This window comes from Ochotona princeps, chromosome 8 (genome assembly GCF_030435755.1).
Source record: "Ochotona princeps isolate mOchPri1 chromosome 8, mOchPri1.hap1, whole genome shotgun sequence".
Taxonomy (NCBI): Eukaryota; Metazoa; Chordata; class Mammalia; order Lagomorpha; family Ochotonidae; genus Ochotona; species Ochotona princeps.
In genome coordinates this window covers 32162075-32188075 of record NC_080839.1, presented here as the reverse complement: position 1 = coordinate 32188075, position 26001 = coordinate 32162075, and the positions used below count along the sequence as shown (strand labels likewise).

Below are 26001 nucleotides of genomic sequence, written 5' to 3'. Positions count from 1 at the left end.
GGGGAATGAGCCAGCAGATAGGAGATCTCTGTCTGTCTCTCTCTTTTAAAGGTTTTGTTTATTGGAAAGCCAGATTTCCAGAGAGGAGAGACAGAGACAAAGATGTTTCATCTAGTGGTTCACTCCCCAAGTGGTTGCAACAGCTTAGCTGCGCCGATCCAAAGCCAAGAGCCAGGAGTCTCCTCCAGCTCTCCCACACGGGTGTAGGTCCCCTGCCTTTGGGCCAAAACACAAACCGAGGCCCACATGGGCTGCCGACGCTGCAGGAGTACGATTAGCTGATTAAGCCACCACGTGAGCCCCAAATGCTTATTTCTAAAAGAAAACACAGTCCTCTTCTCATCGTGTCAAGTGCTTTACTGTCACCGTCCCTCGCACTCTTTCTGGTTAGGAACCAGTGTCTTTCAGGCACATTTCTCGCTAGCTTTCCCTCAGAAAAGGCTCTAGTGTACCAGGGATTGGGCGGGGAGCTGCAGGAGCGTCGAAGCAGCGAGGATGGCCCGGCGGGGCTGACGGGAGCCGCCACCCGCAGCCCGGTCCCCGGAGGAAGGAAAAGGCAGACGGGACCGGAAGCCCGGAGGGAGTGTTTACGGGGCGGACCGGCCCGCGGGAGCCGCCGCCCGCAGCCCGGTCCCCGTGAGGAAGGACTGGGCGGACGGGACCGGAAGCCCGGCGGGGAGTGTTTACGGAGCGGACTCGCCGACTCCCCTACTTCCGGGTCTGGAAGGTGATCTTTGGGGCGGGTAAGAGAATCCCGCGACTTTCTGCTGGTGCCGCGTGAGTGGACTCCTTGGGCCGGGGCCGGCCCGGTAGCGTGCAGTGGGGTCCTTGGGCCGTTCTGGTAGCGTGCAGTGGGGTCCTTGGGCCGGGGCCGACCTGGTAGCGTGCAGTGGGATCCTTGGGCCGGGGCTGACCTGGTAGCGTGCAGTGGGGTCCTTGGACTGGGACCTGGACCTGGTAGTGTGCACGGTGCTGTGACGCGCTGTGTCTGGACTTGGGTTTCAAGGGAACTTGCCCTGGTGTCGTTCCAGTGGCTCCTGAGCTCTTCTCAGAAGAATTCAGGGCTCCCGGCTTCTGCTTTCAGTCGTTTCCGCTAATGCAGCCGTGTGTTTCCAAAATCCTTTTTCCAGGCTGCTTGCCAAGACTATCCAAGCGACGAAGCTGCACCCTGCAGGAGCTGTTCACCCAGCTGCAGCGCTGACTGCCGAGAGCTAGCCGGACGTCCCTGGCGAAGGTGCCCTGACCCCTCTGCACCCCGTTTCCTTTTGTGCACGTGAAGGGCTTGGGGTAAATAGCAGGGTGCCTTCGTGCCATGTTAAGTCTCCACACTTGAGTTTCTCTCCAGTCGGCTCCATCCCATTATTCTGTGTGTGTGTGTGTGTGTGTGTGTTATGACTTCACACTCATTTAAAAGTAATCCCCTAAGGAATCCTGTGCTTCTAGAGTACTCTGCTTTGGTTTTTTTTTTTTTTTTTTTTTGAGATTTGTTTATTTTTATTGGAAAGACAGATATACAGAGAGGAAGATCTGCTCTCCACTGATTCACTCCCCAAGTGGCCACAACAGGTGGAGCTGAGCTGATCCAAAGCCAGGAGCCAGGAGCTTCTTTCGGGTCTCCCACACGGGTGCAGGATCCCAAGGCTTTGGGCTGTTCTTGTCTGCTTTCCCAGGCCACAAGCAGGGAGCTGGATGGGAATTGGTGCCACTGGGATAAGAACCTGCGCCCATATGGGATCCTGGCATGTACAAGGCGAGGACCTTAGCCATTGGGCCAACGTGCCGGGCCCTGCATGTACAGTTCTTGAAGTGTTTAAATACATGGTTACTATTGAAAGAATTTCTAAAATCTTAATGTACTTCTTAGAAATTGAATCACATGTATTTTAATATTTACTTAGAGTGTTAGATCTGGGAGTAGTCATTTGGCATAACAAGATGTTGAGGTACTGGGGCTGTGTTGTGGTATAGTGTTTAAAAACACTGTCACCAATGCCAGCATCGCTTTGGGTACTCATTCATGTCCTGGATACTCCATTTCCATTCAGCTGCCTGCTAAAGGCCTTGGAAAAGTAGTGGGAGATGAACCAAGTGTGTGGGTCCCCCTGGTTTGTCCTGGCCCTGCCAAACCACTGGAGCCATCTGTGGGGTGAGCCAGCAAATGCGAGATCCTTCTCAGTGTCTCCCTCTGTTTGTAACTCTGACTTTCAAATAAATAAGTAAACGAATATTTAAACAAATGAAAAAGATGCTTTGGGCCCGGCTGAATGGCGTAGACCCTTGAATGCGCTGGGATCCCATATGGGTGCTGGTTCTAATCCCGGCGGCCCCGCTTCCCATCCAGCTCCCTGCTTGTGGCCTGGGAAAGCAGTCCAGGACGGCTCAAATCTGCACTTGAGTGGAAGACCTGGGGGAAGAGCTCCAGGCTCCAGGCTCCTGGCTGCTCCTGGCTTCGGATTGGCTCAGCTCCGTCTGTTGCGGCCACTTGGGGAGTGAACCATCGGATGGAAGATCTTTCCCTCTGTCTCTCCTCCTCTCTGTATATCTGCCTTTCCAATAAAAATAAATTTATTAATTAAAAAAAAAGGTGCTGTGGTACCCCAGTGGGAGCCTTGGATCAAATTCCTGTCTCTTGCCTCTTTTGTAGGCATTTGCATAGTGAGGCATTAAATGGGAGTGGCCCGCTCTCCTTTCTCTCTTCCCCTTTCTTCCTTTCTCCCTCTTTTTTTTTATTTTTAAAAAGTGATGACTGTTAAATGTATAAAGAAAAACCTCAGAATTATCTATAAGTAAACAAGATAGTGTCTTGTAAATATTTCTAACATAAATGCAGTGATTTATCAAAGCATATAAATCATAATTTGAAAAACAATTTTAAAATATTTTGCTAATGACAAAGAATATACATCATTCCATTGCTTCCTTATTGCCTGGTATTAGGAAGGACATTTGTACACATGTGTTTTCTTTTTACAGGGAGAGTGGAAATGCCGCCCACTAGAGACAAGTAACTCACTTGGAACACTTCGAGTGCACACCCACTCTGAGCAGGTCCCTCCAGGGCTGTTTTCTTCCCTAGTCAGGTACCTTTCTTGCTATATCGTTGTCTGTTTCAGTTACCTCTTTTCTTTTGTGTTTTAATGCTTGATCAGGGCCATTACATACATATAGGGGATGTATGAGTGCTATGAGTGCTGGTTGGAATTCCAGTTGCTATTTCCCAGCCCAGCTCCCTGCCAGCACACCTGCAAGCAAGGGAAGATGGCCCAGCCCCGGCCACCCCAGGGGAGTCCATGCTGGAGTTCCCAGCTCCTGACTTCAAGCTGGCCCAAGCGGGACCACTGCAGCCATTTGGGGGTTGAACCAGCAGATGGAAGATCTCTAACTCTGTCTCCTCTCTCATTCTGTTTTCAAATAAATAAGTCTTTAAAAAATGGATGTTGATCGAGGCTTTTTTGTTTGGTGGTGGGGGAGAGATTTAGAGAGAGAAAAAGGCAGAGAGTGCTCCCGTACACTCATTACTCCTCATGGGCTCCTCAGATGCTCCGTCACTCCAGGCCTCATGCTGCGGGGAGGGGGAGAAGCCTGACTACTTAAGCCATGAGCACTGCTTCCCAGGGCTGGATGCAGGCCTGAGCCCAGTGTCCACCACTGGGCACTCCAGGATGGGGCGAGGGGCTCTCAATCAGTTTCTTAACCACTAGGCCAAGTGCCTTTCTTTCCTTGATGAAGTGTTTTTGAGAAGTGAGTAAAAGGAAATCTGTATAGAAGAGTCTAAGAAGACCAAGACCACCACTTACAAATTTATTATTCATTCAAAAAGCCCATTAAGTTTCATAATTTATAGGAGGAGTGGCGTGCGTTATTGCAGTGAGAATGCCACCCTGGGTTGTAATTAGTTATTACATCTCGGTTGCCTGAGCACTGGAATCCTTTAAAGGCAGTGAACTCTGTGTGAAAGGGACCATGGCTTATGAAGTTTAGATTCAGCAACATGAAGCACAGTGCTTGGAATATGACTCTTGGGAAACATTTACCAACATTATGTTGGTTGTTCTTGGCTTTTTTTTTTTTTATTGGAAAGGCAGAGCAGGTTTACAGAGAGAAGGGAAAACAAAGACTTTCACCCACTGGTTCACTCTCCAAATGGCTGCAATGGCCAGAGCTGAGCTGAGCTGATTTTTAGCCAAGAGCCAGGAGCTTCTGTGTCTCCCCATGGGTTCAGGGTCCCAATGCTTTGGCTTATCTTTTGCTACTTTCCTAGACCATAAGTAGGAGCTAGATGGGAAGTGGGGCAGCCATAACATGAATTGATGCCCATATGGAATCCCAGCACTTGGAGGTAGAGGGTTAGTCAATTGAGACATCACGCTAATCCACTAAGGGTAATTTTTGTAATGTGGGCTACTCTACTACATTCCAGAATCTTTCCAGAAAGCAGGTTCCCTTGGGTCTGAACAGATTTATCTAATGGGCCATCATGCTGGGCTCTGTTGACTTTTAAGGACTGAAAAGCTGAAGAAATGTGGTCTTAAGGAGCTGGTGCTGTGGCTTACAGGTAAAGTCAGTGCCTGTGGTGCTGACATACTGTATGCATGCCGGTTCATGTCCTTACTGCTGCAGTCCACATTCCTGCTAATATGTCGGGGAAGGCAGCAGAGGATAACTCAAGTCGCTGGGCTCCTGCACCCATGTGGGAGACCCGGAAGAAGTTCTTGACTCCTGGCGTCTGACTGGCAATTTTGCCTCTTGGAGCTGTTTGGAGAGGAAGCCAAAAGAGTCTCCCTCTGTGTCTCTTTCATGGATGTGTATACTGTTTCAAATGACTAAGAGACCTTAAAATTTCATCTTGAGAAGAGATAGAGGATCTGGGAGGCAAAAACTTTTACTGATGAGTTTTATTGGAATTTTCTCTCAGTAAGCTCTTATTTCAAGGATAATATGTGAAAGACATTATTTAATCAGTACTGGTTGCTTTCTTCCCATTATAAAGTGTTTTTCTGGAGGAGGTGTGATGGGGAGAGGGACGTTAGCATGAAATGAATCTCGATTGTAGCTGGAGGAAGCATATGCAATGATCAAGAAATTAGATGACAGACCAATGAATACAAGCAGGTTGGAATGACAGAACCTCAGGAGGGAGGGGGCTGTAAGAGGGTTACAGGTGAAGGAAGGTATGTAGCATGTTAGGAAGATTTGTGTTTTTTAAAAAGAATTTATTTTTATTTGAAAAATGTACAGAGAGGAGAGAGAGAAATCTTCCATCTGCTGCTTTACTCTCTAGATGCCTGGAGCTGAGCCAATCTGAAGCCAGGAGCCTCTTCCAGGTCTCCCATATGGGAGCGAGGTCCCTAGGCCTTGAGCCATCCTCTGCTGCTTTTCCAGTCATAAGCAGGGAGCTTGATGAGAAGTGGAGCAGCCAGAACATGCCCGTATGGGATGCCGGAGTTGCAAGGTGGAGGATCAGTCTGTTGAAATACTGTGTCAGCCCCAAAGTTGTGCATGAAAAAAAGACCAAATAAATATGTTTATTTAAAAACAGAGAGAAAGACATCTTTTATCCACTGGTTTATTCTCCAGGTGGGTACAGTAGCTGGATTAGGCTGAAAGCAGGTGTGAGGAACGCCTGGGTCTCCTATGTGGATGACAATGCCAGAGCAATGGAACCATCTAATGCTTCCTTCCCAACCACATTCGTAGGAAGCTGGGCCTGAAGCTGAGTAGCAGCAGCTCAACCCAGTGCTTCATGTCACCTGTGGAAACCATAAGCACCAGCTTAACCCTCACCACAGGCACTTCAAGTTGTACGTTGAATAGGCAATAATGGGGAGTCATTGCAGTGTGTTTAATTAATTGATAAATGATGAGATCAAATTTACATTTTGGAAAATTCACTGTGGTTGTTGATACAGCAGTTGATTCAAAAGTGAAAGAAGGGGCCCAGCACAGTAGCCTAGCAGCTAAAGTCCTCACTTTGCATGTGCTGGGATCCCATATGGGCACCAGTTCTAATCCCAGCAACTCCACTTCCCATCCAGCTTCCTGTTTGTGGCCTGGGAAAGCAGTTAAGGATGGCCCTAAGCCTTGGGACCCTGTCTCTTCGAGGGAGACCCGAAGAGGTTCCTGGCTCTTGGCTTTGGATCGGCTCAGCTTTGCCGTTGCTACCATTTGGAGAGTGAATCAACAGAGGGACCTCTTTGCCTTTCCTACTCTCTGTATATCTGCTCTTCCAGTAAGAATAAATAAGTCTTGTTTAAAAAGTGAGGAAAGGTAGTGCTTGTGTTTGTGTTTGAGTCCTATCATGGTAGTAACTGTAACAGTAGTAGCAGCTACAGTTGGGAGAGTACTTGGCTTGGTGTGAAATGCCATCTCTGGAGTTTAAGCTCTTGCAGGGCAAGAACCACATTTCACTCATTGTAGTACAGTGCTGTACACATAGTAACAGCAAATCATAACCATATGTCATTTTTAAATCTGTCATGTTTTTCTAGGAGGAATATGAGCCAGAAGCTGTTGAAGTTGGAGAACGTGCTACAATTGCACACTGTTTGTAGACAGCTGCATGTCCTGGGTCCAAGGAGAGCGTCGGCCAGGTGGGGCCGAGGCTGTGGCTCCGCTCCTCTGGCCGGGACAGCGCAGCGGTACGCCTGGCCCCAGAGGGGAGACCTACTCCTCAGGACAGCTTTATGTCAGTATAGGCTGCTGGTAACAAAGAAGGTAGTTGGAGATTTCTCTTGCTTCTTGTATTTCTTGGTCTGAGGTGGCAGTGACTGGGCCTGCTCAGGAGAGCGTTGTGTCTAAAGAACCTGTTTCTTAGGGTTATGCTTCTGACAGTGGCTCTTTGGGAGGAAGTGATGTTCCAGCTAGATGGTGGGTCCTGCTGATGAGTTGGATTACTTGGAAATCAGAATAACAGTGAATTCAGGATACTGGATTTCTGTTTTAGTCTAAGGTTTAGCTGCTGTGGGAGTGTTTGTTGATAGCACCAGTAACCATGATTATGGTAGATATTCCAGAATAAACCTCAGTTACCACTTAAATGCCTTCTTACCTTCTTGCTTATCTCTCCATCTGTGGAATAGGAAAAAAAGCCATGGAAACCTCAGTTACCTTCAACGAAACCCAAAAAGGAGATAGAAGTATGGATTGGAATGACTGTTGAGGAACTGGCTAGAGCAATGGAGAAAGACGCAGGTAGGCCAGACAGTCGGACACGGGAGAAGTGGGAACACGGAGGACCTGAAGTTTATTTGCCTTGGGATTAAGGCGTTCAAGGAGAAAAAGTGGACTGTCACTTCACAAAGATGTTAAGTGGCTTCCATATGTTCCACTTGAGATCATAAATCCTGACAGTTTCTTGATTTTGCCAAAGGTAGTTCTCTGATATCTTGCTTCTAGTAAAAGTGGTCAGATTTTCTCATATTAAAAAGAAAAAGATCTTCTTATCCAAATTAAACTTTTTTCTGAGACATTTTATGAGCTGTTGGTCCCAGGTTTTTGTTTTTTTAAATGTTTGTTTCCAGCTACTTGAAAGGCAGGGTAGCAGAAAAAAATTTTTTTTGATCTGCTGGAACCCTTCCAAGTTCCTGAAGTCGCAATGGCTGGGCTAGACTCAAGTCAGGAGCAAGGATTTAAGTACCTGAGTGACCAGTGGTGCATTGTAAGTGTGCATCAGCAGGAAAGTGGAATTGGAAGTAAAGCTGGGATTGAAAGCACACTTTCTGATGTGGAATGTACCAAGGAACATCTTAGTTGCTATGCCACATACCTGCCCTAGGTTTTGTGGTTGCTTTGCAGGTGGAAAATGTTAAGAGAATAAATATATACAGCTACATCCTTTGAAATGTTTCCAAAGAAAACTACACTGATACAATTGTATAAGTAGGGCCCGCAGTAACCTAGCAGCTATGGTCCTTCCCTTAAATGCGCCGGGAACCCATATGGGCACAGGTTCTAATCCCAGCGGTCCCACTTCCCATCCAGCTCCCTGCTTGTCGCCTGGGAAAGCAGTCGAGGACGGCCCAAAGCCTTGGGACCCTGCATCTGTGTGGGAGACCCAGAGGACGCTTCTGGCTTTGTATCGGTGCAGCACTGGCCATTTTGGCCTCTTAGAGAGTGAATTAATGGACAGAAGATCTTCCTCTCTGTCTCTCCTCCTTTGCCCTGACTGTGGCAGCTAAATGGGAAGAGAACCAGCAGATAGGAGATCTCTTTCTCCCATTCTGCCTGTACCTCTGCCTTTGGGCCCCGGACGGCAAACAGTCTTCTCCCATGGGACACTCAGATTAAGATAAACCAAGAGAAGGAGTGGTGTGATGGTGTAGTAGAATGATACTCCATCTGCAATGCTGGCATCTCATGTGGGTGCCAGTTCTAGTCCTGACTGCTCCACTTCTGAGCTAGTTCCCAGTTAATGGCCTGGGAAAGCCACAGAGAGTGGTCTAAGGCCTTGGACACCTGCACCCATGTCAGAGACCTGGAAGAAGCTTCTGTGACCATTTGGCAAATGAACCTGCAGTTGGAAGATATCCCTCCTTTCCTCTGTCTCTCTCTCCCACCCAATACTAACCAGGCCCAAACCTGCTCAGCTTCCAAGATCAGACGAGATCGGGCGCATTCAGGGTGGTATGGCCGTAGACTGTCTCTCTCTCTTTGTGACTCTGACTTTCAAATGAAAAATAAGTCTTTCAAATGACTTTCAAATGAAAAATAAGTCTTAAAAAAGAGAAAGAGAAATGCCGTAAATTAGGGATTTGTGTGTCTGGATTGGTGGGGCCTGGTTGTGAAGCGCTCACCAGCACACTGCCGAGCAAAGTGTTCCTTTAGCTTAGTTGTGTCCTGCTCTTGTGGTAGGATTTCGCCTGTTCAGGATCATCAGGACTGGTCATTGCATCTCACCCAGAACATAACTGAAAATCAATTTTGGAAAACATTAGGTGTTTTGGAAACCTGAGGGTCCTGAAGTAGAAATGCATCAGGTAAATAGTTGAGTTGCTTAAGGCATTCCTGGTGATACAACTTCATTATCAACGCAGATACATTTAATTATTATCCACAGAGAAGTTGGCCAAGATAATAAAACATTAAATGAGAGAATAAGTATTTTTCCTGTACTTCAGAACTTTCTGGATACCCTAAATAGATGCATAATAAATAAATTGTGTTTGTATTCAGTAATATTTTCTATATGTTTGTATATATGCTGTCCATTATTCATGAATTTTATATTTACAAATTCATGTATCTCTCATGTATCTCTCACTCACAAGTCAATGGTCAGGCTGCTTTAGCTGATACTGTTCAACTTGGATGAGATGATGAGATTTTGAGCTGCCTGAAGCCCTGTTTCTGGCTGAGATTGATCTAGGTGATGCAATGCTTTCTTATTTTGACTTTTTATTTTATTTTATTTTTAAAGATTTCTTTATTTTTATTGGAAAGGCAGATTTACAGAAAGAAGGAAACACAGAAAGATCTTTTATTCACTGGTTCACTCTCCCAGTGGCTGCAACGGCCAGAGCTGAGCTGATCCTAACCAAGGAGCCAGGAAACAGATGCCATTTTTATGGTCAATTTATTACCCTATTTTATGAGTATTTATGCTTTTCATAGGTACTGTTACTGCTTAAATGATCTTTTAGTGTAGTACCAAAGTGCCATGTTCCTAAGTGCAGGAACACTCACAGAAAATACCTGTCTTTGATAGCATGTTCAGGCTTCACTGGTAGTGCTACTGGCTGTGAATTCACTGTTAATGAATCAATTATGTACAAGTACATTTATAAATTGTTTCAGTTGTAAAAATATTATATATAAACCCATTGTTGAAATATTTGGCTTGTAGGAACCTAACCTATATATTTCTCCTCACAGCAGTGATTCGGTATTTACTTTTTAATATTTGTGGTGACTTCACAGAATATATTCAAATAACAAGAATTTTTCTCTATGCATACATTAAGATATGCATGATATATGTCACTGCAAGATTTTAAGAAATGAGTTAGAGGCCAGTACAATAGCTCAACTAGCTAATCCTGTACCTGCAAGCACATATGTCCCTTATGAACACTGGATTGGGTCCCAGTGGCTCTGCCTCCCATCCAGCTCCCTGCTTGTGGTCTGGGAAAGCAATAGAGGACATCCAAGGGCCTTGGGACCCTGCATCCGCATGGAAGACCTGAGGAGGTGCTTACTCCTGGCTGTGGATCTGCGCAGCACCGGCCGTTGCTACTGCTTGGGGAGTGAATGATCGGACAGATGGTCTTCCTCTCTGTCTCTCCTCTCTGTATATTTGACTTTGCAATAAAAATAAGTAAATCTAAAAAAAAAAAAGCAAACTTTATAAACGTATTTATATATAACATACAACTTAATGTACTGTTGATGTCAGATGGTTTATGAGGTACATAAATATATATGCAGAAATGAATATGTAGAAATAATATGTATTGTAAAGATTGTAAAGATTTTCTTTTATTTCCATCAGATTACGTATATGAAGCTCTACTGAACACTGCTATTGATGTCGATTCCCTAGAAGCAAACTCACGTTTAGAAGAAGTCTGGATCAAAGAAGTGATTAAAAAGGCAGACATGAAGTTGAAGTGGAGTAAATTAAAGCAAGACAAAGTCAGAGAAAATAAGGATGTAGTAAGAAGGTAAAACCATGTTTTCTGGCAAGGAGAAGTTGTGTAACTTTACACGTAGGTTTTAGTGGAAAGCTGTACGCTTAAAGTAAACTTAAAAAACCAAAAAACAAAAAAACCTTCATTTTTTAAAATAAAATGATGTGTGGATATAGGTAAACTTTTTTCAAAGTGCCTTAAAGCATCAAAAAGTATGTTATTTTTATGAAAAACTCTTAAGACTAAAAAAAAAATCTGAGACTCTGTTCTTCATAGTTTAAGCATATACATTGTCTGAACTTTATAATTTGGTCATATTCTGATCATTGTTAAAATGATGCTAATTATAAATAGAGATTCTGTTGTTATTGCATGTGTAGAACAATAATAAAAGAAATAAAAGTTGAGTGTTGAATCTCATTGTTAATTGTAACACACAGAGATAACTGCAAATTATTCATAGGGTATAAAGTGTTTCTGATATTGAAGACATGAAATTCGTTTGCTATTAATTGTAGGCCCCCGGCAGATGCAGCCTTATTAACCCCAAGGTCCCCAGTTGTTACTATCATGGGCCATGTTGATCATGGGAAAACGACGTTACTTGACAAACTTCGAAAAACTCAAGTGGCAGCAATGGAAGCTGGAGGCATCACTCAGCACATTGGTGCCTTTCTTGGTATGAATGCAGATTACCTCCAACATGCTTGGGAACCCCACTTGCTGTTTTATTAAACCACACATCAGTATGAAATATTCAATTTCAAAGTAAGAGAGAAGGCTAAAGCTTAAGTCCAGTGGATTAACAAAATGTATAATGCCATTTGTCATATATTCTTTTTTTATCATATATATTATATAAGAAATAAATTGTGTTACCTTTTTTATTTTACTTTATTTTCAGTTTAGTATAAGTCTAAAATTTTCATTAGTGAATTGTATCCACAAGACGTCCAATACTAGATTTTGTTGATGCTATTACTAATTAAATAATACCTACAATTTACCCAGCACTTAGCTTCTTTAGCACCATGCTGAACGCCTTGTATGCCTTACCTTTTTAATCCTCACAACAATGTCCTGAGGTACATACTCATGTTCTTACTTATACAAGATAGGAGCTTGGAAACTCTTCAGGTTAAGTAATTTTCTCAAACTAATTTAAACCCAAGGTTGTTGGATTGAAATCAAAAGCTGTTAACTGTATACCGAAGTGGCTTTTTTTGTTGTTGTTAAAGATTTTTTTAAATTTTTATTGCAAAGTTAGATATATAGAGAGGAGGAGAGACAGAGAGGAAGATCTGTCCATCCGATGATTCACTCCCCAAGTGGCTGCAATGGCTAGAGCTGAGCCAATCTGGAGCCAGGAGCCAGGAGCCTCTTCTGGGTCTCCCACAGAGGTGCAGGGTCCCAAGACTTAGGACTATGCTTGGCTGCTTTCCCAGGCCACAAGCAGGGAGCTGGATGGGAATTGGTGCCACTGGGTTTAGAACCTGTGCACATATGGGATCCTGGCATGTGCAAGGCAAGGACCTGAACTGCGAGGCTATCAGGACCCTCAAAGTGGCTTTCTGAGGTTCTAGGTAGTTGTGTGGCCATGATGTGCCATTGCACGGGTGACACCCTATACAACTATTCATCTGTTCTGTCTGCAAAAATATGTTTCAGAATGGTTAGGAAATTGGTCATAGGCTGGAAATGTGAAGAATGTTAATTGGAAATTACTACATGGAAGTTTTTTCAGATATTGTATAACTTTTCATTATGAGGGCATGATCTGTGTATTCTGATTAAGATTAGTGGAAGAGGGCCAGGCATGGTAACCTATCAGCTAAAGTCCTCGCCTTTAACACACCAGGTTTCCATATGGACACTGGCTCGTGTCCTGGCAGCTCCACTTCCCATCCAGCTCCCTGCTTGTGCCCTGGGAAAGCAGTCGAGGACGGCCCAAAGCCTTGGGACCCTGCCCCCATGTGGAAGACCCAGAAGAGGCTCCTGGGATCCTGGCCTCTTTGGATCGGCTCAGCTCTGGCCGTTGTGGTTACTTGGGGAGTGAATCATCAGATGAAAGATCTTCCTCTTTTTCTCCCCTCTTCTATGTATATCTGACTTTGCAATAAAAATAAATAAATCTTTAATAATAAATCTTTAGTGGAAGAAATAAAAGTATTGATACTGTCACATACTGTTTTTCCTAATAAGGGTTCTTCATGTTCTTGGATTTCTGTTTCCACAGTCTCTATGCCTTCTGGGGAGAAGATTACCTTTCTCGATACCCCAGGCCATGCTGCTTTTTCAGCAATGAGAGCCAGAGGTGCCCAAGTCACTGACATCGTCGTATTGGTTGTAGCTGCAGATGACGGCGTGATGAAACAGACTGTGGAATCTATTCAGCATGCCAGAGATGCTCAAGGTGCAGTGTAGCTGACAGATACCTGTCAGCAAGTTGTTTTATTTTTTCAGGACCTGTTAACATTCACAGTTCCAGGGCTGTTTACATGTGCTCATTTATTCTTCAGAGCAATCCCAATATTTTTATAACTACTTTATAGATAAACCTCAAAGACAGTTGTTTTCCTATTGACTTATAACTAATAGGAAGAGACTTAGGACTTGTAAACCACAAGTATAATCTTTTCTCTACTATGACTTTTGTTTTAAACTTTTTATCATCAAAAAAAAAATTTTTTTTAAAGATATCAAAAGTAATGGGCCCGGCGGCGTGGCCTAGCGGCTAAAGTCCTCGCCTTGAAAGCCCCGGGATCCCATATGGGCGCCGGTTCTAATCCCAGCAGCTCCACTTCCCATCCAGCTCCCTGCTTGTGGCCTGGGAAAGCAGTCGAGGACGGCCCAAAGCATTGGGACACTGCACCCGCGTGGGAGACCCGGAAGAGGTTCCTGGTTCCCGGCATCGGATCGGCGCGCATCGGCCCGTTGCGGGTCACTTGGGGAGTGAATTATCGGACGGAAGATCTTCCTCTCTGTCTCTCCTCTGTGTATATCTGGCTGTAATAAAATGAATAAATCTTTAAAAAAAAAAAAAAAGATATCAAAAGTAAGAATAGTTACAGGTATTTTGCCCAGTAAGGTGCCTGTGTCCCCCGTCTGAGTGCTGGGCTTAGATTTTGGCTCCTGGTTTCCACACTCTGGCTTCATCACAAGCTGGTAAACGTAGGTGATGATCCGAGTAGCTGGGCCTCAGACGTGCTCATGGCAGAGCTGGCTTGCGTCTCTGCACCCCAGCTTAGGCCTGGCCCAGCCCCTGCCCAAAGGGCTGTGGGGGAGTAGACCAGCGGAAGCGAGCTCTTTTTCTCTGCCTTGCTCTGTCTCTCTTCCTCTCAAATAAGATTTAAAAAAAAAAATAGAAAAGAATAATGAGCTCCTGTTCTTATCAGTTGCATCATTAAAGTTTGCATAGTGATAGTGTTATTTTTATTTATTATCTGGAATTGTTCTCACTTCGCAATCATCTGCTTTGAATAAGTTTTGTTTGATGAAGCAGATAAAATTGAAAATTGTAGAAATTCTCTGAGTCAGCTTCTGTCTTACTTATTTTTCTTAAATCTGTAATCCAGGCAAGTATCTGACACAGTGATTAGCAGGCCGCTAGGGCTGCAGTTCTGGTTCTGCTTCTAGTTCCAGCTTCCTGCCAGGGCACACCCTGGGCAGCGGCAGGTGAGGCCTCAAGCAGTGGGGTCCCTGCTGCCCACGTAGGAGACCCAGGTGGAACTCTGAGCTTTCAGCTTCAACATGACCCGGCTGTTGTGGGCATTTGGAAAGTGAACCAGTCTCTTTCTTCTTAAAAAATAGTTAAAAAAAAAAAAAGTAAATAAAAACTAAGCTTAAAAAACAGAATGATTTTCAAATGCTTGTGATGACAAATAGCACAAATATACATACTCTGTGCTTTCATTTTTATTCTGTTATGTCCCTGCAGGTGTCACCACTGAAAATATGTACCCAATAGAGTAGGTTTTATTTCCCAGAACTATGCTAATTAGAGGGAAAAAAATAGGATTTGGAATCCCTGATCTGGCCTGACATCTTACAGTGAGAAGGCCACGTAGCCTCAGTCAGCACACCGCCTGCTGTGCTTACAGCTAAGCTGCAACTTGCTGCCTTTGGAACCTGCATCTTCAGAGTTCCAAGGTTACTCTCTCCCCCCGCCCCGGCTTTTTTTTTTTTAATTGTTTAGGTTTATTTATTTGAAAGCAGACTTACAGGACAGGCAGCCGCTTTAACTGCTATGTCACAATACCATTCTCTCTCTGTTGTTTTTAATTCTTCAGGAAAAAAAAAATGTTTTTAAATGGGTTTTGGTGTTAATATTAAGTGGCACATAGGGAATGATTCTGGCAATAAGTGACAAAAGGAATACAGGCATAAATCTACTGCAGATTGTGTGGCAAAGCAGTTGAGATGTTTTAATTGGTGTTATGCTTCTTGTACTTATTCTCGTGGTCTCCATTCAATTCCAATTCATAAGCACAGATTGTATTTTTTCACAATAATAAGTCATGGAAAGTTAAGGATCTTTGGATATCTTTTGCAATTTCTATTATTTTAGTACTTAACAAAATTGTGAAGCTGGTGAAACTAGAGCATTATCTTTCTGAATTTTGTTTGATATATTTAACAAGAAGGTGTATTTAGTTAATAATGGCAAGAATATTATAGGATATTTGACTTATTTGTTAAGTAAATGTTTATTGTGAGCCTGCTATGTGTTGTTCACTGAGCTCGGTGTGAGAATACAGTTGCTATAAACCTAATAGAAAATTTTGCTATAGTGATGCTTAGTTTCAATCCAGGATGAGATATTTGGTTTCACAATGAGTTAATAAAGCCAGGAAAAATAGTCATGTTATCTGATGCTATTGAATCAGAATCTTCCCTTGATTCTTTTTGTTGGTTTTGATTCAGGACTACTGGCAGCATTTCTCTACCTAAAAATATTATTTTGGGGGTGGGTGGTCACCTTAGGTTTCTATTCTTGCATATGGTTTCCTTTTCATGTAGAAAACAGACCGGAGTGTTATAACTCTAAAATAGGTCTGTCAGACCTTATCTTTTTCTCTCTTTTTTATAAGATTTGTTTGTTTTTATTGGAAAGGCAGATTTACTGAGAGAAGGAGATACACAGAGAAAGATCTTCCATCCACTGGTTCACTCCCCAACTGGCCACAGTGCCCGAAGCTGAGCCAATCAGAAGTCAGGAGCCAGGAACTTCCTCCGGCTCTCCCATGTGGGTGCAGAGTCCCAAGGTCTTAGACCATCCTCTGCTGCTTTCCTGAGCCACAAGTAGGGAGTTTAAAGGCAAGTGGAGCAGTTGGGACACAAACTGGCCCACATATATGATCCCAGCGGATGCAAGGCAAGGATTTAACCACTAGGCTATTACGCTGGGCTCCAGACCTTTTCTTACATAAGTATATCCACTGAGTTGGAGAAAACCCGAACAGGTGTGTGTCATTTGCTGTGAATACCTGGACCTAAACAAGCCCTCATTTGCCCTTTCTTGGCTCTTTCTCTTTCAGTTCCTATTGTCCTTGCCATAAACAAATGTGACAAAGCTGATGCTGATCCTGAGAAGGTGAAAAAAGAGCTGCTGGCTTACGATGTGGTGTGTGAAGATTATGGAGGTGATGTGCAAGCTGTGCATGTCTCTGCACTGACGGTGAGTGTGGGTGCCATGGGGACAGCAGTGCTGGGAGAGGAGTGCTCTTCCTAACGGCTATCTTGTGTTAACCCCTGCAGAACATTACAGAATATGTATGTATGTGTGTATTACAAAAGAGAGAAAAAGGGTGACCTCTTGCTGTTTAACTCCCCAGATGGCTGCAATAGCCAGAGCTGAGCCCATCCGAAGGCAGGAGTCAGGAGCTTTCTTTAGGGTGTCTCATATGAGTGCAGGGTCCCAAGGCTTTGGGCCATCCACAACTGCTTTCCCAGACCACAAGCAGGGAGCTGGATGGGAAGTGGGGCAGCCAGGACAGGACCTGGTGCCTAGGTGGGATCCTGGCGCATGCATGGTCAGGATTTAGCTACTGAGCCATCGTGCTGGACTCACACATTGATTATTAACTGCTGCTTCAGACTCTGTCCCATATGAAGGAACGTTAGCCAGTACCGGCAGTGGCCATCCTGTAGAAAAATATATCCATGTGTCCTTTGTAAGATTTGTCCTTGGGTCAGGGTTTCTTGCTGACTCCATCCATTTATTCCTTGGTCCCTTTTTCCTGCTTTTTTTTGCTTAAAGAGAAAAGTGCAGTTAATGTCAAGGACCATGGCTTTCTGACATTGGGATTTATATTTATAGATAATGTTTATTAATATGTAGTAATAACTTTCATTGTTGTGTTTAAGGGTGATAACCTGATGGCTCTGGCTGAAGCAACAATTGCTCTTGCAGAAATATTAGAACTGAAGGCAGATCGCACTGGTCCAGTGGAAGGAACGGTGATCGAGTCCTTCACAGACAAAGGAAGAGGGTAGGACTGCTAAAGTGCTTGTTTTATAAAATAGTTTTATTCCAACAGTTTTATGATTTAATTTATAACAGTGTATTATTTTATTAAGTTATTGTTTGTCTATGAATAGAATTTTCAAAGCATTTGTTTTCATGAAGGGTGTTATTTTAGTAGCACACAGAACACTCAAAATCAGTTATTGTCAGCAGCCGTAGCAACCCTCTGTGATGTATGCATACAGGGCGGTATTATGCAGCCTTTGAGGAAGAAGGGGATCTTGGCTCAACGTGAATGAATGTTGGGGCAGCTACTTAAATCATATCTGGATGACTGAAGTACTTCACTTTTTAAAAAATCTTTTCCCTAGATTTTTCCGCATTGTTAAAGTCTCTTAAATAGATTAACATGAATTGGGTTGAAATATCACTTGTTACATTTTAGGGTTTATAAATTCTTTATGAATGACCTTTGCCGTACATACAGAATTGAAATGCAGTTCTTTTCTTGAATACTCCTACCTGACTGTAGGAGAGTTGTGGAACTACTGTGAGCAGTCTCCTAGCAGTCTCTGAGTGTCTTAGGTGCATCCATGGGGGTGAGACAGAAAGTGAACTGGGATTCTCTCAGAGCAGTCTGCTTCCTGCTCCCTTCCTTAGCATAACCTTCTAGAAGTGGTTTTACGTTTTTTGTGGCAAGAGAAATGTAGCATTAAATTTTTTACATTAACTGTTTTTCAGTGTACAGTTTTATGAAAGGTTTCTAGGACTTTTTCATTTCCCAAACTGAAACTTTCTAAACCTGTTAAAATGCACTGATTTGCCCTCCCCATGCCTTTGACAGCTTTCTCTTTGATATTTTTATTATTTTGCCTATGTTCATGAATAGAAACATATAGTGTCTGTCCTCTTGTGACTGTTTTATTTTATTTAGTGTAATGTTGTAGAGAGTCACACACGTTGTGGCCTAAAGCAGACATCCCTCCTTTTTAGGGCTGCATAGTATTCCCTTGAAGATAATGTCACATTTTGTTTGAACAGAGTATTCATTCATTTGGTAACGAACTTTTGGGCCACTTCCATTTCTTTGCTATTATGAAGAAATCTTGTTATGTCATGAAAAACTGCTTAAGAAATTGAGAAGGGCATTAGCCATGTGTATTCATATGTCTGTTAATATTTTAGCCTCATTGAGTTATCTCTGTTCTAGGTAGTAGAATGACACCCTCTCACATGGACAATATATGCTCTTGTTTCCACTTTAGCCCTGTTACTACAGCTATAATTCAAAGAGGAACTTTGAGGAAAGGCTCGATTCTAGTTGCTGGAAAAACTTGGGCAAAAGTACGCTTGATGTTTGATGAAAATGGAAAAACAATCAGTGAGGCCTATCCCAGCATGCCAGTGGGAATTATTGGCTGGAAAGACCTTCCTTCTGCAGGTGATGAAATTCTAGAAGTAGAATCTGAGGTACATCCAGCTTCATTTTCATGTTAGGTATATTGATGTCTACTGTTGGTAAATTCTGGATTATAAAGAACTGACAGGGGGAATCTGTCAAACTGTGTTATTTTATTTTTCAGTATTTGCTCATGTATTTTTAACTACTTGAGTAACAAAAAGGGTGAGACTGAGAAAGAAAGACCTTCATTCTATTGACTCATTCCCCAAATGGCCACAGCAACCTGTACGGGGCCTGGCCAAAGTGAGGGCCCCAAAAACCCACCCCAGTCTCCCACGTGGGTGGGAGGGATCCCAGCACTTGAGCCATCGCCTTTTCCTTTTTTATAGATGGGGGCTACAACGAAGCACATTTCCATCTGAGGCAGCAGCTATCCTGTTGTGCTGCAATGCCCACGTCCCCATTTTTTCTTTATTTTTGTTTATGTGAAAGTCAAAGTTACAGAGGGAGAGAAAGAGAGAAATAGAGAGAGAGAGAGAGAGAGAGAAGTCTTCCATTTACTGGTTCATTCCCAAATGGGGCTGGACCAGGCCAAAACCAGGAGCCAGGAGCTTCATCTAGGTCTTCCATGTTGGTGACAGAGACCCAAATACCTGGGCCATCTTTCACTGCTTTTCTTAGGCCATCAACAGAGAGTTGGATGGGAAGTGGCGGAACAAGGACTCAAACTGGTACATCACAGGTGCAGGCTTACCCTGCCAGTGCCACCCCACCTCCCCACCATGGCATTTTAATAGTTGGCTACAAAATTATTATTTCTCTAAGATTTTATTTCTGTGTTTATTTCAAAGAGTTACAGAGCGAGAGAGGCAGAGAGAGAGAGAGAGAGAGAGAGATCTCTACACTGGTTCACTTCCAAATGGCTGCAACAGCAAGGATAGGGTGAGGCCGAAGCCAGGAGCCAGGCGTTCTACCTGAAATGAAATTGATGCAGGGGTCTAAGGTCTTTGCCATGTGCATTAACAGGGAGCTGGTTTGGAAGTGGAGCAGCCAAGGAGACCCCCAATGTGGAGACCCCAATGTCTACAAGGAATACCATCACTGCCGGCTGCTTAACCCTCATGCCACCATGCCAGCCCTGTAGAATTATTTTCCTGAAATTTTCAAGTAACTTCAGCAATGCATTATTTAATAAACTGTCAAATGAAAGTAGTGATTTCATATATGATTTAAACAAATTTCATAATGAAGGGACATACGAAACCTCTAACAGTTACTGGTGTCTGATTTTATTAAATGACACTGATTTTTTTTCGCCTCTTGTTAAGCCACGGGCACGTGAAGTTGTTGACTGGAGGAAGTATGCACAAGAGCAGGAGAAAAACAAAGATGACCTGAAGATAATAGAAGAAAAGCGAAAGGAACACCAGGAGGCCTATCAGAAAGCCCGTGACAAGTACGGCACTTTGCACTGGAAGGAGAGATCTTACATGAAGTACCTAGAAAGGAAGGAGCAGACATACCTCAAGCAGAAGGAGAAACCAGGGGGAGACTCAAACGTACTTCCTGTGGTCATTAAAGGTATCTCTTGATGATTTTACCTTACAGCTACGCTTTTTAAGTATAGATATTTATTCTCAAAATTTCTTTGGGCCTTTAATTGAAAATTATCAAAGTATGTCCTGAGTGAACCTTACTTGCTGATTTTGTTGTAAATTTAAGGGTTTTTTTTTTTTTTTAGTAATTAACATTTGGCTCATTGTGCTTTATCAAGTTAAATAAGTATAATGCTAAACCCCAATAAAAGTGGAATTTGTGTAAATGTCATTCCTGTGGTGGCTTTATGCAGATTGTTGTCACTGTGGGGTATGTTATTGCTTACATGTTAGCCTCACGGTTTTGAACTGTCACTCTATGTAGGTGATGTGGATGGTTCTGTTGAGGCCATCTTGAACATTATGGCTACCTACGATGCTTCCCATGAGTGCGAACTAGAATTACTTCATTTTGGAGTGGGTGATATTAGTGAGAATGATGTGAACCTCGCCGAAACATTTAATGGTAAGTATTCCTCTTCCTGTATGTTAAACTGTGTTGCCGAATCCCGTTGGCAGCCCTTGGCTTCTGTATTGATGCTTGGCTCCTTGCAGCTGACATACGCAGCAACATGGCTGTTCCTGTGTAGTCCAGCCCTGATCAGCAGCTGAGTCAAACAGGATGTACATTGTTGTAGTCATAATTCTGCAACCTTGGGGAACTGTTTGAAAACCCAGTAATGTTTCTTGTTTGTTTCAAACATTAGTACTTACCTCTCTAGCCCTCTCCTCCCAGGTCTTGGTTCTCTGTCTTTTATTAATTTTAACTTTTGAGTGTCCCTAACTCTGTAATCAGCATAGCCACTACTTGCATTTATCTTTTACTTCTGGCCACCAATTTTTGCTAATTGAAAGCTTTTAAATGCTTAGAAGCCGACATCTGTATTAGTATAACGCGGTGTACAGAAAGGGGTCTCAAAACTGTCATTGTAACCCAGTTCAACATCTGATGAAAAAAACGTGTATGTGAGATCAATGAATCACGGAGATCTGGTAAGTTGGCTTACATTTGGTGTCACCCTTGCTGCTGAAAGGTGTTGCCAGCCATGCTGAGGAATGCAGTGTATGTTAAGCTACACTCTGTTGTGGAAACAACATCTTGAATGATTTCTTGATAGTAATCATTACTAAGAATGATTTCATAATGGTTTGGCATTATGGTGTTTTTCTCTTGATTAAACTGCTTTGGTTAACTTTGTTAAGTTTGTTGAATGCAAGAACGTTTTGCTTTTTTTTTCTCCCAAAATAGCTGCAGTTAAATGCATTTTTGTTGTTTGCGAAAATTACTAGTTTGATGAAACTGTTAATGCTGTAACTGCCAGTGAAGCTGCTGTCTTAGGTCATCTTAGCCACCTGAATACTTACCTATAAACCACAAAAATGGCAGGAAACGTGATTATAATATAATTGTAGAATTGTTATTAAATAATACAATAGTATTTGCTTGTTTCTGTGGTGTAAAATCAGAGCTTTGTTCAGGATACTGCCTTGTACTTATGGGCAGTTAATGTTCCTAAAAGGAAGGAATGAATTTCAAATTATAAAAAATTTTCCTCGTTTAATAAGACAACATAATTATAAAATTCTTTCATTAATTTATAAATGTACTAATTTTCTTAAAGATTTATTTTTTGTTGGAAAGGCAGATCTGCAGAGGGGAGAGACAGAAAGATCTTCCATCTGCTGATTCACTCCCTAGATAGCTTCAGTGTCTGGAAGCAGGAGCCCATTCCGGGTCTCCCACGCAGGTGCAGGGTCCCAAAGCTTTGGGCCGTCCTCGACTGCTTTCCCAGGCCACAAGCAGGGAGCTGGGTGGGAAGCGGAGCAGCCAAGACATGAGCTGGTGCCCAGCACTTCCAACCAGAGGATTAGTCAATTGAGCCATCGTGTTGGCCCTCAATGTACTAATCTCATAAGAAAAATGAATTTTTTTCCCCTCCACCTGTTCTTTCTAAATTTACAAAAAAGGAAATAAAACTTGAGATTTGAGTTTCTTCTTGAAAGACAAATCATGTTCATATTTGTGCTGCTTTATTGATTGTTTCTGCTTGCCAGGTATTGTTTATGGCTTTAATGTGACTGCAAGCAATGTTATCCAGAAGGCAGCTGCAAAAAAAGGAGTAAAAGTTAAAGTTCACAAAATCATTTACCGGTTAATTGAAGATTTGCAAGAGGAGCTGAGCAGTAGATTACCCTGCTCGGTGGAAGAACACACAGTAGGTAAATGCTCGCCGACTCACTTCTGGCCATTCATGTCTAAGTGCTGCAAGCACAGCCTGACAGCAAAGTGCAGCTGAAGTGTGTTTCACTTGCAAGTGTATTCTTGTTCCAGTACATGTTTTTTTACAGAGACAGTGAAAGTGATCTTCTACCTGCTGGTCACTCCCTAGAGGACACAATGCCTAGGATTGGGCCCGGCTGAATCCAGGAGCCAGGAGCTTTTTGCACATCTCCCACTAGGATAGTAGGGCCCAAGGACTCCCTGCTTTTCTCCGGCTGTGGCAGGGAGCTAGATTGGAAATAGAGCAACCGGGACTCACACTCAAACCGTCCCAGATGGGATGCTGGCATTGCAGGCGGCAGCTTTACTTGCTATGCCACGATGTGAGCCTTTCCAGTATGTATTTTGTTTTAGAAAAGATAAATACTGTCAAATGAGACTTTGTTCTAATGTTGAATGTGTTTTCATCAGCTGCCTTCTGTAACACATGCTTGGGCTTCAAGGACACAAGGCAGATATGCAATGGGATCTTGCCCTCAAATTTAGACACTAAAAAATAGTAAAAAAAGAAAAGAAAAAAAGTTTTAGGAACTCCGCTAAACCCTTACTGAGTTCATCGTGTTTAATTTTGCCCTGTTTGTCTTATTCCTCCCCCATGGTATGTACACACTCAGTTGGCTTTTTACTGGATGATTTGAAGGTAAGTTTGAGATCATGTGCTCATTTAGTTCTAAATGGGAAGGTACCTCAAAAACTGTGGAAAATCAAATTAAAAGAGAATTTACTGTGGTACAAAAAATATTGACACACATACACACACACACACACACATATATATATATATATATATATATTTTTTTTTTTTTTTAAAGACAGAGGATTCTCAACTGCTTGTTCATTCTTCAGTCAGTGGTTGGGCTTGAGGCTGAAACCAGCAGCCAGAAGCCAGGAAGTCAGTGCAGTGCTACCTGGCTGGCTAGAACCCTGTGACATGGGCCAGTACTGCTGTCTGCCAGGGTTAGCAGAAAGCTAGAGTCAAACTTGAGTGACCCAACCAGTAACATATTTTTTAGTAAAATTTATTGAGGCCAATGCTGTGCTCAACAAGATAATTCTCTGCCTCACAATGCCAGCATCCTGTTTGTGCCTTGGCTGCTCCACCACTGATCTAGCTCCTTGGGAAAGCAGCTGAGAATGGCTTAAGTCCTTGGGCCTTTGCATTCATGTGCGAGAAACTCCTGGTTACTGCCGGATCAGCTCAGGTACAGCCATTGCACCCATCTGGGGAGTGAACTAGTTGATGGAAGACCAGTGTCTACTTCTTTCTGTAACTGTGCCTTTCCAATTAGAAAAACAAAACTTTTTTTTTTAAATTGGAGAGGCACAGAGGTCGGTATTCCATCTGTTGGGTCACAAAGGGCCGCATTAGCTGGAGCTGAGCCTATCTGAAACCAAGAGTCCAAGTGCTTGGACCATTCCTTGCTGGTTTCCCAGGCATGTTATAGCAGAGAGCAGAGTTGGAAGTGAAGCAGCTGGGACTCAAACTAGTGCCCATGTAGGATTGTCATGGAAATGTAACATGCTGTGTCCCAGTGCTGACCCCTCAAGCATTTTTCTCAAAGACTTATTTATTAGAGAACTCCCCAAATGGCTGCAACAGCCAGTACTGGGCCAGGCTGAAGCCAGGAGCTTCATCCAGGTTCTCACACAGGTGGTGGGGTTCCAAGCACTTGGGCCATCGCTTTTCCAAGCTGGACCAGTGAGGACTAAACCAGTGCCAATATGGGATGCAGTTGTCGTAGGTAGTACCCACGGTACCACAGTGATGGCCCCTAGTTGGTATTATTCCTATAGCCTTATGTAATCTTAAGTTATTCAATTTATATTTTTGACCTTTACACTTTTGATGTATACAGGCCAGCAATTTTGTATAACGTCCCTTAGTTTGAATTTGCCCACTTCCTCATGATGAGATCTGGTTTTACATTTTTGGTCCACATGCAGATTTATGTTGGATTTTTCTGACATGCCATGCAGTCATGCGGAGATCTGTTTGTAAGCGAACAACAGTTGTAAAGCAGCCTACTGAGTAAGCACAGCAGTCAGAACACCAACACAGCTCCCAGGCTGTAACAGCACTGTAGTATGTTACTGCATTACTGGAATGTCTTCCAGCCAGTGAAAAAGCAAGTCAGTAATTGATACAGTTTATAGGTGATCAGACCAAATCAGGTCATGTTAAAGAGAAGCAGTGAAGGAAAGCTGAAAATGAAGCTTTCACATAGCCAAGTGAAATAAGAATTCTCATTTGTTTTTATTCCTAATCTTGGTCAGGAGAGTATCTGGGTAAATCAGTGTTTTCAATTTCAATTTGTTTTCTCACACCTTTAATGCTTGCACTCTAGAAAGTCTTCTCAGAATCCTGTTGTGAATTTGTTCTTTCTAAAGGTGAAGCTTCAATACTTGCTACCTTCTCTATAACAGAAGGGAAGAAAAAAGTGCCTGTCGCTGGCTGCAGAGTCCAAAAGGGACAGTTAGAAAAACAGAAAAAATTTAAACTAATCCGAAATGGACACATCGTTTGGAAGGGTAAGCCAGTCAATCTATTTCTTGCTGTCAGTCACCAGCTCGCGGCATGGAAACACAGAAGCCTGTTCCCTTACTCCCAGCGTCCACACAGGCCATTTCTTGGCTCCCATGCAACTGTGGGCTTCCTCTACCTCCCTTTTACTCCCATCATTTTGTAACTTAATGTTTGACATGCTCTTTTACCTTGTCTTTTTTCACTCCAGTCCCCAGTCTTAGATATAATCCCCATCCACCTTAAAACCGGTCACATCTTGTTCAGAACAAATTGTTTATCAATATCTAGACCCAGTTAGCATGAGGACTCCAATGATTTCAATACAAATTTAATACTAAACTGTATGGCATGTAGTAGTTGCTTACCATGAGTAAACTAACCTTGAATTGTTTTTTTAAAGGCTCATTAACTTCACTGAAGCACCATAAAGACGATGTTTCGACCATCAAAACTGGAATGGACTGTGGTCTTAGTTTAGATGACGAAAAGGTAGAATTTAAAGTGGGAGATGAAATTGTTTGTTATGAAGAAAAGGAAGTTTTAGCCAAGACTTCTTGGGATCCAGGATTTTAAATTCTATGGAAACTAAGTGGCTCAGGAAGGACTGACACACTGGCATCGGAGTGCCTGGGTCGGAATCTGCCCAGGTGCCCCTGCAGGACAGCAGGGCAGGTGCTGCTCTTGGATCCCTGCCACCCTGACCAAGGGCGAGCCAGTTTCGGGTTCCTGTTAGCCTGCTGCACTCTAGCTACTGAGGGTATTTTGGTGGGCCAGTGGATAGAGGATCTGCCTGCCTTTTTGTATAAAATCTTGCTTTATGCTATTTTCTTTGGTTAAGAGGGTCTCTGACACAGCACCGAAACAGCAGATTTTAAGATCTGCCTCTCTCTCTGTATTTCTGCCTTTCACATAGTGGCAGGCATTAAATGCTGCCTGAAACAATCTTAATTTTTAATTGGTTCTTTTGTATTCCTTCTGATTAAGCACCCATCTTTAGCATACAGCATTCAGCCAGAAAGGAATGGTCTGACTGGCATCCAGTGAGCACAGACAGGGCAGTTCCCACTATACTATGGGGAGGTCCCCTCAAGAAGCTGGCATGAGGTAA

General features: G+C 43.1%; 1 protein-coding gene across 2 annotated transcripts; it reads left to right on the top strand.

Annotated features, from left to right (window-relative positions):
• Positions 1-709: 709 nt before the first annotated feature.
• MTIF2 (mitochondrial translational initiation factor 2) lies at positions 710-25482 on the top strand. 2 transcript variants are annotated; one of them, XM_058667802.1, is made up of 16 exons: positions 710-727; positions 1131-1234; positions 2974-3080; positions 6489-6714; positions 7080-7191; positions 10487-10658; positions 11144-11304; positions 12862-13038; positions 16163-16302; positions 16992-17116; positions 18357-18561; positions 19822-20074; positions 20414-20554; positions 22144-22308; positions 24758-24898; positions 25294-25482. In XM_058667802.1, the coding sequence occupies exons 4-16, from the start codon at positions 6496-6498 to the stop codon at positions 25464-25466; spliced, it is 2184 nt and encodes a 727-aa protein (XP_058523785.1). In that variant the 5' UTR covers positions 710-727; positions 1131-1234; positions 2974-3080; positions 6489-6495; the 3' UTR covers positions 25467-25482. The 2 variants fall into 2 exon arrangements, with proteins under 2 accessions (XP_058523785.1, XP_058523784.1); XM_058667801.1 differs by having other exon boundaries at positions 726-743.
• The last annotated feature ends 519 nt before the right edge of the window (positions 25483-26001 follow it).

Excerpts from the sequence above, each read along its gene's own strand:
- MTIF2 (XM_058667802.1), top strand. The coding sequence starts at position 6,496 with ATGAGCCAGAAGCTGTTGAAGTTGGAGAACGTGCTACAATTGCACACT. Across the intron at positions 13,039-16,162 it reads GCATGCCAGAGATGCTCAAG|TTCCTATTGTCCTTGCCATA; the intron begins GTGCAGTGTAGC and ends TTTCTCTTTCAG. Across the intron at positions 18,562-19,821 it reads TTCTAGAAGTAGAATCTGAG|CCACGGGCACGTGAAGTTGT; the intron begins GTACATCCAGCT and ends CCTCTTGTTAAG.